The sequence below is a fragment of the Artemia sp. Qi Xiang Cuo genome, chromosome 7 (assembly GCF_049724085.1).
Source record: "Artemia sp. Qi Xiang Cuo chromosome 7, ASM4972408v1, whole genome shotgun sequence".
Taxonomy (NCBI): Eukaryota; Metazoa; Arthropoda; class Branchiopoda; order Anostraca; family Artemiidae; genus Artemia; species Artemia sp. Qi Xiang Cuo.
The window spans coordinates 10,161,785-10,181,163 of record NC_142800.1 but is presented as its reverse complement, the minus strand read 5'-3'; the positions used below and the strand labels follow the sequence as shown (position 1 = coordinate 10,181,163).

Genomic DNA, 19,379 nt, shown 5'->3' with positions numbered 1-19,379 from the left:
TCTTTTCACCAACCGCATCTGATTGAAATTATGGGATAGTGATTTTGTTCACAATAGTCAAATAGCATATATAAATTCCTCTAGGGTTGACACCCCCCAGCACCCTGGGGATAGGATTGCAAGTTATGCCGTAAGGACATATAAGGCTTTGTACGGAATGGGTGGTAATATAAATAGTTTTCACTTTTTTACATTAAAAAATAAAAAAAATTATCAAAACTTTAAGGAATAAATATCAGTATATGTCAATTAAGCTGACAAAACATGGTCATTTGTTTGTTTGCTTTTTTTTCAGTAAAGCGTGAATTATCTTCTGATCTGGAGAAGGCATCGGGGTTATAATCCCTACTCATATTAATTTTTACTTGTTTTAAGTTTGACTTTGCTATTATTGTAATGTCTGTTCATTTTTACTCTGCTTATTTTTGGCTTAATACTTTTCTACTACTTTTCTACAACTAATACTTTTCTTAATGCTTAATTACTTTTCTTTGAAGAACGTGTTTCGTTGAAGAACACTTTCTCATAATCTATAGAACTGATTTGAATGAATTGATGAATGAAAATGAATTGAATGAGAATGAGCTCTTTTTGAAGTTTTTACTTGCCCTGAGGTTAGGGGGCGGGGTTGTTATCCTCAACGACATAGCTTCCGGATTTTGCAACTCCGTTGAACAAAATGTCTACATAAAAATTTTGATTGGATGTGTTTGGGAAAATGAAGAGCTTAGGAGGGATTTTAGAAGCCCTCCAATCACTTTTGACTATTAAAAGAGGACTCGCCCTTTCAATTTTCAATCGAACGAGGCCTTTTTGAAATTTTTACAACTCCTGGGATACGAAGTGCCCTGGTCCAATAAACACACACACTCACAAACAAATAATAATACATTGTGCCAACAGCGCTATTGCGCTGCCTATGGTAAGAAAACTTCCTAAATACTTTTTTCCGCTTTGTTATCTAAAATTCTCATGAGTTTAGCAGTTTTAACTTTTTTTAAATTAAAATTCTCTGTGGGGCCTCCCCCAGGCCAGTTAACGTGTCTCCAGGTGGCGATAGGAGAACACCCTAGATATATTAAGAGTACCTCCATAGGAGACACAGACCAAGGGGGCCCTCTTTTCCCGAGGATCCATTATAGAAACCAGGGCACCCTTGCCCGGGGCCGTAAATGCAGGTAGAGAAGGGAAAGGGCCCCTCAAATGTTCACTTGGTAGGAGCCACCGGTGTGTGGACACGTTTGGTGGGGACAAAGCCTCTCCCAGTCATGGGTTAAATTGAACTGTACCTCAGAACACCATTGTTGGAGGATCTTCTATAGGAGGACAGCTATGGTAGGGCATAAGATCCAGATCTATGGACAATGACCTTTGCAAAGTGCTGCCTCGACCGTTCTGGAGTACCTGCAGTACTGGGCACCTTCCAGTTAACTCTATACCCAATTGAGGAGTGGCACCCCCGGTGAATTATAGCACAGTAAACGACACGGCACACGCACGGGATTCTGATTACTGGATAAATCTTCTGCTCTTCGTCTGTTTTGGCGCACGTTTTCGGACTTAAAAATCTCTTGCTAGCTAATTTATCTACTATAGCCTACCTCCCCGTAGTAAGATAATATTTGTATTCGCGAATATATAATGAGTTGCAGGTAATAGGCTTGAGATTGTCTGTGCAGGATTTCAACTATTGTTAATATTAAAAAAAAAAAGACAATTTTCTTAAACTGAAAATAAGGAGCAACACTAAAACTTAAAACGAACAGAAATTATTCCGTATATGAAAGGGGCTGTCCCCTCCTCAACGCCTCGCTCTTTACGCTAAATTTTTTTATTGTTTAAAAAAATAAAGTTATTTGACAGAGTCGAACTTTAGCGTAAAGAGCGAGGCGTTGAGGAGGGGACAGCCCCTTTCATATACGGAATAATTTCTGTTCGTTTTAAGTTTTAACGTCGCTCCTTACTTTCAGTTTAAAAAATTTGTTTTTTTTAATTTAATTTCTGATCGTTTTTTAGTTAATGCAGCTTTTATTTGCATAAAAATTTTAATTTTCTTTTGCTAAATGGATTTCTTTACAAATTAACTTACGTAACTAACTTCTATATTCGTATATTTTTCTTCTGGCAAAAAATACAAAGTTGCAGATTTTTGCAGATATGAGCTTGAAACCTATGTAATAGGGTTTTCTGATACGCTGAATCTGACGGTGTGATTTTCATTAAAATTCTTTCAGTTGTAGGGGATGTTTCCCCCCTCTTTAAAAAATCGAGTAAATTTTCTCAGGCTCGTAGCCTTTGATGAGTAATACTAAACTTAATAAAATTTATATATTTAGAATCAGCATTATAAACACATTCTTTTGATACATTTATTGACATCAAAATTCCGTTTTTACAAGTTTCGATTACTATTGAGCCGTATCGCTTTTTTTTTTATTGTTTTTTTTATTACGTATATGTTATTACGTATATGAGGGGCTTCTCCCCTTAGTCAATTACACGCTCTTTACGTTAAAATTTAAAAAATTTTCTTATTCACAAACCCCTGAATCACAAAGGCAGTTTAATTAGATTAGATAGCTCTTTTGAAAGCACTAAAAAAACTGTAGCGTAAAGAGCGAGGTATTGAATTGGAGGAGAACCCCCTCACATACTTTATAATTTATGTTAGTTTTAAGTTCTAATATTCCTTCTTACATTTCAGTTGAAAAAACTAGTTTTTTTTATTTAATTTCTGATCGTTTTTTAAATAATGCTTGGAAATCCGGCGCCCCCTTCATAGAAATGTCCCTTACCCCAAAGAAACATCCTCCACGGAAATATTCTCCAGAGTAACCCCCTCCTCTAGCCCCCTCCTCCAGAAAACATTCTTCCTGAAAATGGTTGAATACGTCCAAATACCCAAAACTAATGCGGGCAAGTCCGGTACCCTCTTCCTGAAAAATTCCCGTCCCCCATTAAAACTTACTTCCCGAACAGTTCTTCCAACATAACCCCTTCCCCACCCTTCCCTTCAACTACCATAAAAAAACCTCCTGAAAACTTCTGTATACTTCCGAATAACCAATACTATATGTTTACATTGGGCAAAGTTCATAACTTTTAGCCCTCCCTCTGGGTACTTCGGGGATTAAGTCATCCTAAAAGACATATTTATCATATTTTCGACCATGCTGAACAAAATGGCTATCTCAAAATTTTGATCGGGTGACTTTGGGAAAAAAATAAGCGTGGGAGGGGGCAAAGTTGCCCTCCATTTTTTTTGGTCACTTAAAAAGGGAGCTAGAAGTTTTAATTTGCGTTCCAATGAGTCCTCCTACGATATTCTAGGACCACTGGGTCGATACGATCACCCCTGGGAAAAAAACAAATAAACACGCATCCGTGATCTTTCTTCTGGCAAAAAATGTAAAATTCCACATTTTTGTAGATAGGAGCTTGAAGCCTCTACAGTAGGGTTCTCTGATACGCTGAATATGATGGTGTGATTTTCATTAAGGTTCTATAACTTTTAGGGGGTCTTCCCCCCTTTTTTTAAAAATCAGCCAAATTTTCTCAGGCACGTAACTTTTGATGGGTAGCACTAAACTTGATGAAAGTTATATATTTGAAATCAGCATTGAAATCTGATTCATTTGATATATCTATTGGTATCAAAAATCCGTTTTCTAGAGTTTTGGTTACCATTGAGCCGGGTCGCTCCTTACTTACAGTTCGTTACCACGAACTGTTTGAAAAGATATCGCCAAGTGTTGAAAACCATGTTGTGACCAGGATGGGCCCAGGATTGCACAAAGCCTCCATTCTCAAACAGTATGCTGTCCATAAAATGTGATTTTATCCCGCTTTCTAAGGCTACAAGGAGAGAAAGGTTGAGATGGCTTGGGTGTATTCTGCGGATGAAGAATGACATTTTGCCGAAGATTATTCTTTTTGGCCAACCATTAAGGGATAAACGGAGAGCAGGTCGTCCACGGTTTGGGTGGGAGGATGTCATAAAGAAAGATTTAAGCGAAATGGAAACTTCCTGGGAGGGCGTAAAGAGGGAGGCTTTGAAAAGATTGGGATGGAGAAAGAGCGTGTTCAGCTCTCTTATCCTCAGGTGACTTGGTGCTGCGGTGAGTTGTTAGCAGCAGTAGTAGTGATAATAAAAAGGGGTTTAACGCCAGAAAAAAGGACTGATAAGGGCTAGACTTGCATATGAATGAATCAATGAACATACTATTATCTCAAAACAACTAAAAACTTTGCAAATTTACAGACTTTTGAACTCTTTTGAAAGTGTCAAGAAGTACATTTACTCTTATCCTAGTAAGATTAATTTAAAAGAGATGTTATTTCAATTCAAAGTAAGTAGTAACATTAAAACGAAAACGTTGAGAAATTATACCGCATTTGATGGAGACTCCTCCTTCCTCAACACTCGCAACTTATACTGAAGTATCAAATTTCTTTAAATATACTTATCATTCAAATTCTGCGGCCTTTTTGTTTAGCAATATTAAAAAAAAAAAAAAAAAATAAGAAAAGGTGTAACTTTTAGCGTAAACAACAAGTTGTTAGTATTAGTAGTAATAAAAAAAGGGCTTATTGACAGAAAAACGGACTAATAAGGGCGATACTTATTTAAGACTAAATTAATGAAATTACTATTATCTACAAAACTACTAAAAACTTTGCAAATTTACAAGCTTTTGAATTCTTTTAAAAACATCAAGAATATATTTAATATTTACCTAGTGAGATTAAATTAAAAAAAAATTAAACTGAAAGCAAGTAGTAGCATTAAAACTTAAAACAAACAGAAATTAAACCGCATATGATGGGAACTGCCCCTTCCTCAATCCTCACTACTTATACAGAAGTCTCAAAGTTGTTTAAAAATACGTTTCATTCAAATTAAACGGTCTTTTTGTTCAGCAGTATTTCCATTAAAAAAAAAAAAATGACAAAAGGTCAAACTTTTAGCGTAAAGAACGAAAGTTGAATAAACGGGTATCAACGCTGCTGATGATGTGCATAGTGGCAACACTTAGCCGATTGATGTAAATAAGAAGGATGATATTAGAAAACGATTAATGAAACAGGAAAAGGGCTAATAAGGGATAATAGAAGGGATAATTACGTATATAAGAACCAATGAAAGAACTTACTATTATCTACGAGACTACTAAACACTTCGCAAATTAACTAGCTTTTGAATCCTTACGAATGTATGCAATTATATTTATACTATGAACCTAGCAAGATAAAAATAGTCAAAGTATGACATCAGCTACTAGAACAAAGTGATTGCAACAGATACAAAGTTCAGAAAAGTTTTATCTCTCACATATTTTTAGTCCAGTTAAATTACGGTTTACACCCGGCATTTAAGCAACAGAAATATTTTTGTCTCCAAAACGTTCAGAAAAAATCGCTTAACAACAAATCCAAAATCAGCCGAAATTGCCCCTGCAGAAACACCCTTTTTCAGGGAGAAGAGGGTGGAGGTAGGAATCTTGAATTTAAATTTATACGATCTTTTTAGATCAATGGGTCAGTTTCTATTAGCTTAAGTCCGGGAGGACCAAAACTGACAGCGTAAGTAAATTTTTTTTTACTTAGTACCCCATTTTCACCCTACCTAGGACAGATAGGGATAGAAAATCAGAATGTTAATTTATGCAGTATTTGGAGGATTGAAGGGTTGTTTAATTCTAGTCTGGAGACACCGAAAAGAATATTAGAATTGAAAAGCTGTATCATTTAGTGCCAAATTTCCAACCTAAGTGAGGTCAGAGAGGGTGTAAACACTTTTTTGCTATTGACCAACTTTTTGTTTTAACGGTATTTCATTGCAATTTCACGCCCATGAACTCTAATATGAAGTAATATTGGACTTTTCCTTTTGGTCTCAACCTAACTTCACACGTCAGGAGTGGTGGTAATTTTGCTTACAACAATATATCTTTTTTGCTGGAAGTTTCTTGCTTTTTTTCAAGATTAAAGAGTAAGATTCTGAATAAAAACTTTTCTTAGAATTATTTTAAGATCTGTCTGGACTCACCCACTCTCATTTCTACCCCCAACCCCATCCTTCAGGACTGTGGGTGCGATGAGAACATCCAATGCCATTTTCAAATTCGACCCTGGATTTCAAAAACTCAGTTGGTATTGTAAAACACAGCCTGAAAAATAAGAAACCAAATCTAAAAAGAACAAACACTTCAAATTTATTATCCCTTATTAGCCCTTTTCCTGTTTCATTAATCGTTTTTTAATAGCATTCTTCTTATTTAAATCAATCGGCTAAGCGTTGGTACTTTGCATATCATAAGCAGCGCTGATACATCTTTATTCAACTCTCGTTCTTTACGTTAATAGTTAGTAGAAAGGCCCTAATGAATACAAAACCCACACCGTGCTGCCATCTACAATTTAGTCTAACGCTGAACCTACATAATTTATGCATGTTTTTATGGTTTTTGTCACTGAGAATAAAAAAACAGGATTTTTCTCACCTTGATCTATTTTCATGGTTTATTGATTCTAATGGGGTCAATGACACCTCTTTCAAGGTCGATTTATTTGTTGTTTCCAAGTGTATTGTCTCAGGGGCGAAGTTTGCACATGCGCATTAACGATGGGGAAGAGATATATTGATCTAGGACAAGAGGGGGGAATGGATTTCCGAGAAATTGATTGCGTAATCGACTAGGACAAGTGAATTTATGAGAAATTGATTGCGTGATCGAAGGGAAGCTAAATTTCTGAGAAAATGATTGCGTAATCGAGGGGAAAATGGATTTCTGAGAAATTGATTGCGTAATCGAAGGGGAGAGGATTTCTGAGAAATTGATTGCGTAACCGAGGGGGGAAATGGATTTTTGAGAAATTGATTACGTAATCGACTAGGACAAGTGAATTTCTGAGAAATTGATTACAAAATATCCCGGGCCTAAATAATTTATGCATGTTGTTATGGTTTTTGTCACTGAGAATGAAAAAACAGGATTTTTCTCACTTTGATGTATTTTCACGGTTTGTTGATTCTAATGGGGTCAATGACACCTCTAAAATTGTTTCGAAATCGAAAATGTTCCCTTTCTTTTTGTTAGAATGTTAGGCTAACGATTCATGGTCAGTTTAGAGTCAGCAGTTAGAGTGACAGGATTGAAAAATGAATAAATTTGAGAAAGAGAGAATTAGATCGAATCTGGTGTTTATGGAAAAACATTTGATTTTGGATGATGATTTTCTCGAGTTATCTCTTCAACGCAGGATATTCTCTCGGGAAACACTTGACAATATAATGAAAACTGATTCTCCCCATTGGACTATTGTATGAAGCTTTGTCGATGTGACTCAAATGCTTATACTCAATTTATTGATATATTAATTGGAACAAAGCAGAATAATATCGTGGATATACTTTTGAAAACATTGCCATAAATTCAATGTAGATGGCACCCCCACCATTCGAAAGAGGTGACGTCACAGAAATACTCCTCTCCCATTCCTCCACCTTGAATTTATCGAGCGTTGACGATCAGTTTCGTTTTAGCCGTGAGAGAGAGTTGACATCGGAAACCAAAAAATGTTCTATACATGTCCACTATACATGTACACTCTTGGCAGTTGGACTCAATGTGAGAACTTCACAATTATTGATGACTGTAATAAAAAGTGCACATTATGTAATCCTTGTAAATTACATAGAGGCTATGCAGTACAAATTAAAGGATGTAATTCATGTCTTGAAGAGACTTGTGACTCTCATCCTAATGGATATCTATGCTCCAATTGTCATTTTGATAAGTGTGACCAGTGGGAGAATACTTTCCCCGCTATGATTGGAAAGAATCCTAGACGTGATTTTAGTTTATTTCTACGAGATTGGTATCGTTGTGGATTTAAATTATTCTGGGAAGAAGAATCTGGTCTACGATTCAACTGTTGGGGTAACGAGACAATTTGTTTTCTACGTCATTGTTTTGACGACACTGCCTATTATTACTATAAACCAAATGATTTTTATTTGGCAGTTACCGAATGTGATTCACCATTTGAAAACACTGTATGTGATATTGCTTCAAATAGACGGATTGAAACTCATGAATTTCATAATATGAATGCAAATAGTATCATTGACTATACAAAGAGATATGACAAGAGTGAAGTTACATTATGTTGTAGAAAGTCTGACCCTGACTTTGCTGCCGATTAAGATCAATATACAATGAATCCAAATGGTTTACCGGCATTAGTGGTACACGGCAATTGCCTATACATCGATAAAGAAATCTATAGTCATGAAAAGTTATGTTTATAATTTACAAAAAATATTTTTATTAATAAAAAAATTAACATGCATTTTTTAATCAATTTTATCTTATGGCACTGAAAACTATACTATAAAGGTCTGAGAGAATATTTCCTACTAGAAAGTCGTTCAGGCATGGATTATCTACTTAAATGTGGATAAACTGCTTGTAAGTATAGCCGCGACATCGGAATTTAAAATATAGTAGTGCGTGGAAGCCACAGCTTTTAGTCGTCGGATCCTGCACTTTCCTCCAATTTTGAATAATAGCTTTCCCACTGGTCTCAATATAGTTGCTGATGTGGGGTGTGTAGAATGTATAGGGCAGACCAAGATGATCAACAAAACCAATCGTCTTCATTGTTTGAAAGATGCACAGCCAATGACCCTTCAGCACAGTCGACGGACTGCTATTAATAATAATTAAGGTATTGTTCGCACTTTGAATTTTTCCAAGAAAGCCCGAGGGTAGACAATAGGATATGTACTGGGCCATGTAGGGATTCATATTAAATACATTGATTATTTGACTGGTGTTCATGGTGCCAAGTCTAGTAGAACACTACCTTCGGGAGTGATTTCCCAATAGGTTTCATATTGATTTAGTGAGATTAGGGCAATACTCTCAGCCAATGGGTCGGCAAATGTACACTCTAAACGCACACTCCCCGTACGTACTATACTCATATCCTGCGTGCGAGACAAATCCAGTACAATGATACCATGTGTTTTAGAAAACATTTCTTCGGTTATACCCTTTTCAAATAGTTGCGAATCATGATCTAGGGTTTGCATGGTCAATTCGTACAATGTTCTATAGGATCTATCAAAAGATAGATTGTAGAGTGGGATGCCGTTTACTTTGCATACAAGAGATGAAAGTCCAAACATCTCAAATTTATGTGGACATCCAGTCCACGATCCTATTGCACTAGCGCTTTTTACAAATGCCAAAGCGAGTTTTGATGGAATTTCGCAATTGATAAAGGATGAGTCGGTGAAGGTGCGTGACCCCATGGCAATATGACGTTGATTGGTGATTGTATGAGGAACAAGTATTTTAATATCATTTCCCCTGACTCTCAGTTTTTCCACTGCCAAAGCAACAGAACTCATAACTTGTTGTTTGTGTACATGAAGTATTGCCGAGGTGAGGGAGAGACTTACATCAGAATTGGCAGCAAGTTCTTTTCTCAATATGAAATAGGATGGTGCAAGCGTTAATTTTATATTCACTTTAACATTGGGTGGTAGCCTTTGGGGTTTATTAAATATTTCATGATATATTTTTGCAACCAGATGTAATTCATTAGTTTTAGCATTTTTAAGTGCATCAGTACTATTAATATCAGTAATATATTCATATCTATTGTAGGTGCCTTTCAATTCCTTGTATGACTTGGGTGTCATCAACATGAACTGCATATAGCTTGTATAATTTGAGAGATTGTTGCTTGTGCTCACCAGCGTGTCATTGATGTAGACACTGATTTGACGAAATAAATTATGTATTATATAATTTTCATAGGATATTCCATTGGCAAGAATTGGCAATTTAAATGTCGAAGACATGTCCATAAAGTAGTCTTCATTGGAATAAATTTGAAAGTGGATATTATCGGAGAGGGGTTGTTGAGGATAAAATTGTTCATAGTATCCATGCTTGACACTCACATCAATATTTTCAGCGTTGACTAGATTCAATGAGGCGGTGATTCGAAGGTTGAGAATCCTTATGCGGTAGGTAGGAAATCTTAGGAAAAGAAATCTAGTTTCGATCTGTCAATTCTCTTCCTGGGGCTTCTTCTTCTTCTACTACTGTTTACAGTACGTGTCAGCTTTTCCTTCTTTTCTTTGACAGGGGTGATGTCTTTCGTTTCTGACCTGAGTAGAGACTGATGAATGATGCATTACTTCTCGACCTTTTTAAACCATTTCAATTTAGTTTTAATCTCTCGCCAAGGGTTCGCGCACTGGACCTAAGATTTTCCGTAACACTTTTTTTTAAATCCTTGCCAGAGCCCCAATCGTGTAGTGCAGAGGATGCAAAATCTGTCACAGCCGGTACAATATACTTTCTATTCAGAGGTACAGCAGAGCGAAACAACATAGCAAACCGACTGCCAAGACCATAGCCAGACATTGTAGTACGCCCTTTGCAATAGTCCATTCCATTGCCCTGTAGTCTTGGGCCAAGAGTATTACCATAGCAGTGAATATCAGGACAAATGAATACCACTTTTTTATTGTTAGACACCTTGTTGTTGAACGATGGGACGAAAATGGCATGTAATCACAGCCAAACCTTCTGAAATTGCTAGGGGATCACCTAATTCAGTTCTTAGTGTTATCTGATAGAGTTCCAAATAGGAAGTGTTTACGGGAATATACTGAAGATGCTTTATATTATAGTGGTGAATATGTTCTTGATTGGTTTTTCGTTCAAGAACTCGTAGGAGAGGAACATTTGAATTACCAACCCGGGATGTTTCCACAAATGAAGTGTAGAGAAATATACATGTGTCCGTGGAGAAGGCAGGAGGGTAGTCTGCAAAAATAAAATTAGTGTTTCCGGCACTTTTACCGTTGATTATATTGAGCTTAAAGCCAAGAACGTCCTTTAGATTATTATTGAGAATAACCTTTTCATTGGCAATAGGTGAACTAATGTAGATCTTGCCCTCCTCCTTTGAATAGTTGAAATGAAAAGCTCCTTTTTTACGAGTGGGAATTCTTTTATTAATAGAACGACATAAATCATTCATACAGGTGAGTTCCTCGTAGGGTAATTCGATATATAGATAATCCATCCTATTGATACTTTGAATTTTTTCGTGATCCTTCGAGAGTGGGAGCGGGAAATCTCGGGGTAATCTAGATCGCAAAATTACGATACTTCCTCAGGATAGCATATTTATTATTGAGAAAACAGTCAACAAGAGCCATTTCATGCTTTTCATTGTTGTCGCACTTGATGGTGGGAGAGAGTTTTGTCAATAAATCACTTATTCTATTCAAGTCAATTGTAAAGAGGATCAGAAACATTGGACATGAAGGTCAAATAGAAATCATTGGGCATTGTTAATATCTTCAGCACTGACCCAAGAATCAAAATCAGAGTTGTATCCTAGCCAGCGAACAAGCAACTGTCTCTGGCCCCTACGAGTACGACTCTTTAATATCTTTTCAATTTGATAAATTTCGCTAGTGTTTCTAACTTTTTGCAGTTTATATTCATAAAAACCGCCGAGAATCTCATCATCTTTGGTGTCTCGCAGTCGATATGTCGTGGGATCGGTGTCCAGGATTTTAGACATTTTAAAATGTTCGGTGCTCCAGAAATAATTCCCTTTTTCAAAAATATTGGTGGTTCTATTAATTCGAGCAGTATCACCAGCATTGAATTTCTTCTTTTTCACATTTTTTTCTTTTTCGCCATTGGAATATTGCTTTAGAAAAGCATCAAATTTATTTTCACTGCAATGAACTTCCCGAGGGCTTGAGTTGGACAATGATCGATGAGGTCCCTAAGCCATTACTTTGATACCATCTTTTGAGAATCTACGTACACAGAGTGTGGTTTGATTTAATTCAGCTTTCCTCCAATACTCCCTAAAATTTTTACCTTCATACTTCTAGCCTTATTAGTAATAAAACTCATTATAGTTGTAGCAGGAGTAGTAGCAGCAGTTGTAAGATAAGCAGAGGTAGAAGCATGCACAAATTGACTTTTCATCAGTTGAACATCCCCCTCATCGTGCCCGAGAAATTTCAACTTAACAATTATAGCCGTTCTTAAGATACTGCCGATATGACCTTTTGACAACCGGCATGATTATAAAATACTTTCATTTAGTTCAAATTTTCCATCAAAATTTTCTGAAATTTACACCTTAATATCCAAAGTCCTTATAGCAGTCAAAATACAAATATTAGTAGTAGTAGTAGAAGTAGTGGTGGGAGTAATAGTGGTAGTAGTAGGGTGTACACACAAGTTTCAACTAAATACTTTAAGTCACTCCTAATATACGCGCTTTTGACAACCCACATGCGCATAGTGTGTTTTTATTTTAAGATCTTATTGATAATGATTACTTATTGATAACGTAATTACTTATTGATACTTATTGATATTACTTATTGATAATGATTTGGGGGAGTTTTACGCTGGGAGGATTGTTTGATTCTATTTCTACATATTTTTGGCTGAAAGAACTCTTTACTTTTCTTTCAGAAACTTATTTTGTGGAAAATATCTTTTAATTTAATTTGTAGAAAGGTCACTAGAACTATCAATGTCCGACCGAGTGGACCCTTTGGAAGCTTCTACCACAAGTTCCATAGAAAGTACCTCAGTGAAAAAAGAATGTGCTTGCGTCACTCTTTACTAAGGCAGCGCTCTGCGCTGCCTATGATTTCTGTCCTGCTAGAACTTTTTTTTGTGTCAGCTACTGTCAGATTTGTTTTCTTTTATCCCTCTTTTATTTATTTTTTTCAATTGGTGACAACTGCTTCCATTTACACTAAGTACTTTTAATGGGAATTTTTTATTTCGGTACACAAAATGTATCACGAGCAAACACAAAAACTCCACCATATTGACCTTTAAGCACTAATGCAATCGCAAAATGTTCATATAAATAATTGCATATCAATTGATATCGTGTATCAATTCTGTAATATCAGTTATGACATCATAAACAGATTGGAACTACGGAGGAATTCAATCCATCCTCCGCTGATAGTAGCGTTGTGCAAGAACACTCCATTGTAAAGCGCTATTGCATCTGGTTCTTCATATGGACATTGAAGCAAACGGTTAAAATATGTTGTCAGAAGAAATACGATTTGTAATTCTGAATAGCTGTTAACCACTTTTCTTTCAAATGTGATACTGACATTACATAAGTCTTCGAGTCGTCTCTTTGCAATAAGACAATCATTTCCCTCCATTTTCGGCCATAGAGATTTACCACCAGCTACGACTAGCATTGAAACCAGTGCATCAATATGGTCATGACTGACTTTACAGTGTTTGCGCCAATATAATATCGCACAAACAAATAGCTGAATTTTTCTAGGAAGTGAATTGACGATGTTTAATTCATTTTTGTTTAAGTTTAAAACTTTATTGAAAAATATTTGTCGATCTTTTGCTCGCAACTCTGGAATTTCTTTTAAATTAGAAACACTTCCCTCCTCTTCTTCGTAAAAGTGCATTAACATATCCTTGATTTCTTCTCCCTCTCTTACTTGTACAATAATTTCTGCACATTTACTACCCTTTTTCATCATTGATATAGTAGGATAATCATGGCTCAAGATGGTTGCTGCAAAACCCCTAAGTATATCAAACGCTGCCAATAACGAACATGGGTCTTCCTTCTTTTCAACTACTGGTAAATACAAGAACTCATGCTTGAGAACAATCCGAAGGACCCAAGGAGGGAGCCAGTATTGTCGACTAGCAGTCAAAAACCACTGGGGAAGTACCTCACCCCCTTTTGAACGAACCAAGAAAAGATGGTCAGTTTTATCAATAATATTTTTAAGGAGGGAAGTTTCAACGGGAATTGTTTTCCAATAGTAGTCAAGGAGCTTTGTTATATTGTCCTGCTTCTCTTCAACTACAGTTGATCTTATCTGTAATCAATAAGGCAAATGAATAGACAAACAAATGAACAAAAGAACGAGCAATGAATACAAAGAGTTAGAATAAGAAACAGAGAGAGCAAAAATGCTAAAAATAAAAAAGAAATACCAAGGTATATCTTTTACTCTTTCTAAGGAGACGTTGATTGCAAATAGCTTATAAACAGAACAAAAAATCTGATTATCAAAATACTGATATAAAATACAAAACATATAAAAAAATGCTGAGTTGTTTTTCTTACTCTACCAAGAGATGTCCACTTCAACCGTAATCACACAATATATAAATAAGCAGTCTGAACAAATAAGCCTGGGCTTCCGCAAGACCCCTGACATAAAACAAATATTCGGGGATAATTCCCCTATGGACTCGTCAAAAAGAAAAACTGAAACATTTGGAATACATTCATGTGTCCTAAAATATTATTTCACTTTTATTTTAACCCTTTCAGCATGAAAATTAACCATCCCTAAGGATTGGTCCGCAAGCGCAGGTAGTGTGTTTTAACATGCTGCTTCGCATTTTCAATCTCTCCCTGCGCAAAAATATATCCAAATCAAAAACATTGGTCTTTCAGTAATAATAATAAGAGTTTATTTTTGCCCTCTATGAATGCTTGAATTTATGCAGAGGACTACAGAAAATGAACGAAAAAAAGTGAAAACCACAAAATAACACCCATTTGGAAAAGGACTATTATAAATAGCTCACTGAAAACTACAAAATGATGCTCCTGAAGAAAAGGACGATGATAAATAGCTCACAATACTCATAGTAGCACAGAAAAAGATAATAAATAGCCCATAATAGCTCGATAACAAAAAGCTCGACCACTCTCATAATAAATAGCTGAGTATTAAGGATACGGTGACAGTAGTAGAAGCCCTTGCTATCTGAGACGAAGTGTATATTTGGGAGGCTATTGGACTCCGCCCAGAACTACAACAGAAGGTGTTTGACCTACTTTACAGATAGGTGTTAAAATTCTGTCTATAGACATATTACAGACTACTGACAGATTGAGTCTCCAGGAATTTGTCCCATAAATCTTGCATGAATATGGATATCCCGATAAATTCAAATGAGAATAACTATTCAAATTTCCCAAGAAACAAAGGGTTAAAACTTTAATCGCATACTAACAAAAGGTAAATCTGAAGAAATGGTGACTTCCTCAAGAAATACATATTTTTTAATTGGGTCGGATGAAATAGATTCTACATTTCTATAGAAAATCTACATTAAGTGAGTTTAACGAGGAAATTTTAAATTTATGTGTGTGGTCGCTATAGTACACAGCTATCAAGTGAGGAGTGCAGCTAATATAACATACTGTTTAGTATTGGGAATATATATAAAGTCGAAATTAATAAACTCGTACACATTTTAGGCAATAATACGACAGTCATTAGTCATCCATACCCCAGCCACCAAGGACCCCAACCTCCAAGGGCTCCAATAACCCCTCCCTCGAATTTTTAGCCCTTGCCTTCATTTATTAATACTTTTTTTAACTTTTATTTTTTATATTTTTTAACATATAAATTTTGGTCGATTTTTTTTTACATGTCTTAGAATGGCATTAAATATACTTAAAAAAAAACACACGCTCAGTTAATATTTTCGAAATACAAAATGACAATTATATAGTTATATTACTCGTGATTTTTGCTGTTAGAAAAATAATGTTTGAAGTAAAACTTTTTTTAATTTGATTTTTTTACTTTTTTTAATGTTGTTGTATCGACGGTAATCTATGATTGCTCGTCAACACTACGTGGCTGTCACAGTGGTATTCTGTTATTGCTTATCGACTTTACGTGGCTGTCCCAGTGGTACTCTATGGCTGGTTATCGACACCACCGTTTTAGTTTAAAGTTTCAGTTTAGAGTTTTAGTTTAGATTTTTAATTTAGGCTATTAGTTTAGAGTATTACTTTAGATTTTCGGTTTAGAGTTTGACTTTAGAGTTTTAGTTTAGAGCTTTGTTTTAGCTTAGAGTTTTTGTTCAGGGCTTTAGTTTAGAGTATTAGTTTAAAATTTGAGTTTAAAGTTATAGTTTAGAGTTTTAGTTTATTTTTAATTTAGAGTTTTAGTTTAAAGTTTTAGTTTAGTTTTAGTTTAGTTTTAGTTTAGAGTTTTATTTTAGAGTTTTAGTTTAGAGTTTTAGTTTTGATTTTCACTTTAGAGTTTTAGCTTAGAGATTTAGTTTAACTTTTAAAGTCTATTTTCTCATTTAAGCTTTACTAAAAATAAGAATAGATTTGAAATTTAAATTCCGTCTTTGTAACATTGAAAAAATAAAAACATCTGTTAAGAAAATCTTCAATTGCTGAGACTTCTAGAAATTATTAATCATAACGTATTAAATGTGTAGCCTACAGTTAATTTTTATTAATTTCTTCCAGTTACCTGGATTATTACAGTGATTTTACTTTTGTTTTTATGTTGATATCTTGAAAAATTAAAGCCCACTGTTAAAATATATTTTTTTAAATATAACAAAAATGACAAAATGCTATTTCGAAGTCTTGCAGTTAGTGGAGGGGGAGTAGTCTGTTTGTAGTAATTTTTATTCAATTTAAGTTGGAATTGAGTAATTTGTCAATTTTAACTCGTTTAAGAATTTAATTATTCATCTACATTAGTACCCGTTTCTATCATTCGTGGTGAGGTTGTTTATATTAATTTCTGTTTGTCTTGGGTTTTAATTATACTTTTACGGTTATTACTGGTCATTTTAACATTTATTTATTATAGGGTTTTATTTCTGCTCGTCTTCAGTTTAGTAACTCTTTAATTTTCATTGAAATACTTCTTTTATGGAGAGTTTCTTTAGTTAAAACCAAAAAAGATATAAATTTCTCTGCTTTGGATAATTTATCATTATTATTGATACACTTGAATCAGTAAGAAACAAGTAATTATTTTATAAAAATAAGAATCTAGCAACGAATATTATATTTGAATTTCCCTTGCTTTTCTTTTAAGAAACAAAAAAAGCTTTGATTTTTCTTTGATTACTTTAGACTCTTAAGATTTAACCAATGGAAGCGTTAGTTAGATATTTATATAGATTACTTTTCGGATTGCCGACTCGACTGATTCCAGCTGCAACCACCTACTGACAGCATCTAGTCTTTTTTGGAAGCTCGTATTTTTTACACTGCTCCTAGGTCGAACGAGGAGCTTATCGAAGCACTCAAATCCACCGTAATCATCACCGAGCAAGATGAGTAGTAAAGGCAGATGGTGACGATTCAAATTGAACTTGCCCAGGAGCTTGTCAATATCTAAAATCCTGCAGGCGATAGATTTCTGTCCCTTCACTACAGTCGGGACAAATTGCAAGGAATTAAAGGTTACTCGTATTACCTTCAATCCATGAATAATAAAGTCTGAATCACTGCTTAGTACTGGACAATCCATCTCCCTGGCTAATGCAGCAATTTCATCATCAGCCTTATGATCATTCTGAATTATTTCAAAATTATACTTCCTGCAGCATTTTGCAAAAATCTCCCGCGTAAATAGGGGATTCGGACTGCTGTTTATGACTGACTGTATTCTTTCGTTGGAACGTTGTGACCGTATCTTCTCCAATTTGTTCGTTTCCAGATCAATCCTACCATCAAAAACAATGATTGGTCTTATGCTATATTCTTGCATTGTTCTAGCAAATTTGTCACATTCCCGAAAAAAAACCACTATAATCTCCACCAAAGGCTTTATTGAGTTCTAGATTTTGTTGATTTGACAACCGGCCAATGATATTAAGGGCATCTACTATTATTGAGGTGGATGCTAGTTCATATTTGACCATAAATGCTCCACTGTTTTGTTCTATGTAAGACAGGAAGCCTTTAATACCCATTTTGGCAGCTGGGATATACAGAAGAACGAACTGAAATAAAAAACGTGGATTCATATTGTTTATTTAAAAAAAGGCTGTCAATCAGCCATTATAAGATTCAGTTATTGTTAAAATTCAGATAATTATAAGATTATGATAGTTTATCTTATCATATGCTAGAAAATCTCGGCCGATTTGAGTTTTATTTTCTACGTCAATTTGAAGAAAAATTGCATATTTAAGTTTTGTTCAATCTTTTCGTAGCAAAAACTATTCTGACTTTCAATCTTAGACTTCGTTTTGTCACTACGGGACCCCAGGATAAAGAAAGAAGGAGAGGGCTGCAATAACTTCCAAATCAAAAAAATGATTCCTAAACCTTGCTGATTCATTTAAAAAGGTCTTTTCTAATTTTTCCTGTAATCAGCTCGATTCCAACAGCCCTTGTTATCGTTCTTTTAAGGGAATTAAATAAAAAAAGTTTTTTTTAACTGAAAGTAAGGAGCGACATTAAAACTTAAAACGAACAGAAATAATTCTGTATATGAAAGGGGTTGTCCCCTCCTTAACTCCTTGCTCTTTACGCTAAAGTTTTTTATTGTTTAAAAAAATAGAGTTGTGAGAAAGTCAAACTTTAGCGTAAAGAGCAAGGCGTTGAGGAGGAGACGGCCCCTTTCATATACGGAATAATTTCTCTTCGTTTTAAGTTTTAATGTCGCTCCTTACTTTCAGTTAAAAAAACTTGTTTTTTTTATTTAATTTTTGAACGTTTTTGAATAAATGCAGGTTTTGATCTTGGCTCACAGTACATTAATAATTAAAAAAAAATTCATATTAATTTACTTTTATTTGGTTAAATGACTTTCTCGAAACTTGTTTCATATTATTTACGAACCTTTTTATTAGTAATAAATATACGTAACTTACGAATTAATTTACGTAACGAACTTCTATATTCATATATTTTTAATGCGTATATTAGGGGTTTCGCCCCCTAGTCAATACCTTGCTCTTTAAGTGAAAGTTCGAATTTTGTTCCAATTCTTTAAAACTGACCACTTAATCACAAAGGCCGTTAATTAGAATAAATAGCTCTTATGAAAGTACTAAAAAATCTCTGGCTTAAAGAGTGAGGTATTAACTAGGGGGTGAAACCAATCATATATATATAATATTTTCTGTTCGTTTAAAGTTTAGATGTTGCTGCTTTTGCAGTTGAAAAACTTGTTTTTTTATATTTAATTTCTGATCTTTTTTTTAAATAATGCTGGGACGTCCGGTGCTCCCTTCACAGCAATGCCTCTTCCCCCATGAAAACTTCCTTCATGGAAAGATCCTTCCAAAGACCACCCGACCCCCCCCCCCCCCTACCAGGAAAAATCTCCCCTGAAAACGTCTGTGCTGTATACTTCCCAATAACCAATACAATGTGTTAACATCGGGTAAAGTTCATAGCTTTCAGCCCTCCTCCCGGGAACTTCGGGGGATTAAGTCATCCTAAAAGACATACTTATAATATTTTCGAACATGCTGAAAAAAATGGCTATCTCAAAATTTTGATCAGGTGAC

At 35.0% G+C, this 19,379-nt stretch overlaps 2 protein-coding genes across 4 annotated transcripts in view; both read right to left on the bottom strand.

The window, feature by feature from the left end:
- The window catches only part of LOC148949927 (single-strand DNA endonuclease ASTE1-like), a 28,245-nt gene extending 10,813 nt beyond the window's left edge, over positions 1 to 17,432 (bottom strand). Inside the window, exons 1-2 of one of the 3 annotated variants that reach the window (XM_089092006.1) lie at positions 17,333 to 17,432; positions 6,050 to 6,170 (exon numbers count right to left, since the gene is read on the bottom strand). The gene's annotated coding sequence lies outside the window, so the exon portion shown is untranslated. Of the gene's footprint in view, positions 1 to 5,153; positions 5,200 to 6,049; positions 6,171 to 17,332 lie in introns of those variants that run through there. The other 2 variants (XM_089092007.1, XM_089092005.1) reach the window with 2 other exon arrangements.
- Positions 12,828 to 17,855, bottom strand: LOC148949926 (single-strand DNA endonuclease ASTE1-like). Its single transcript, XM_089092010.1, has 2 exons — positions 17,039 to 17,855; positions 12,828 to 13,948 (listed from the first exon to the last, which is right to left on the bottom strand). Exons 1-2 carry the CDS (start codon positions 17,624 to 17,626, stop codon positions 12,992 to 12,994), a joined length of 1,545 nt encoding a protein of 514 aa, XP_088948136.1. The 5' UTR covers positions 17,627 to 17,855; the 3' UTR covers positions 12,828 to 12,991.
- Between the last annotated feature and the right edge of the window lie 1,524 nt (positions 17,856 to 19,379).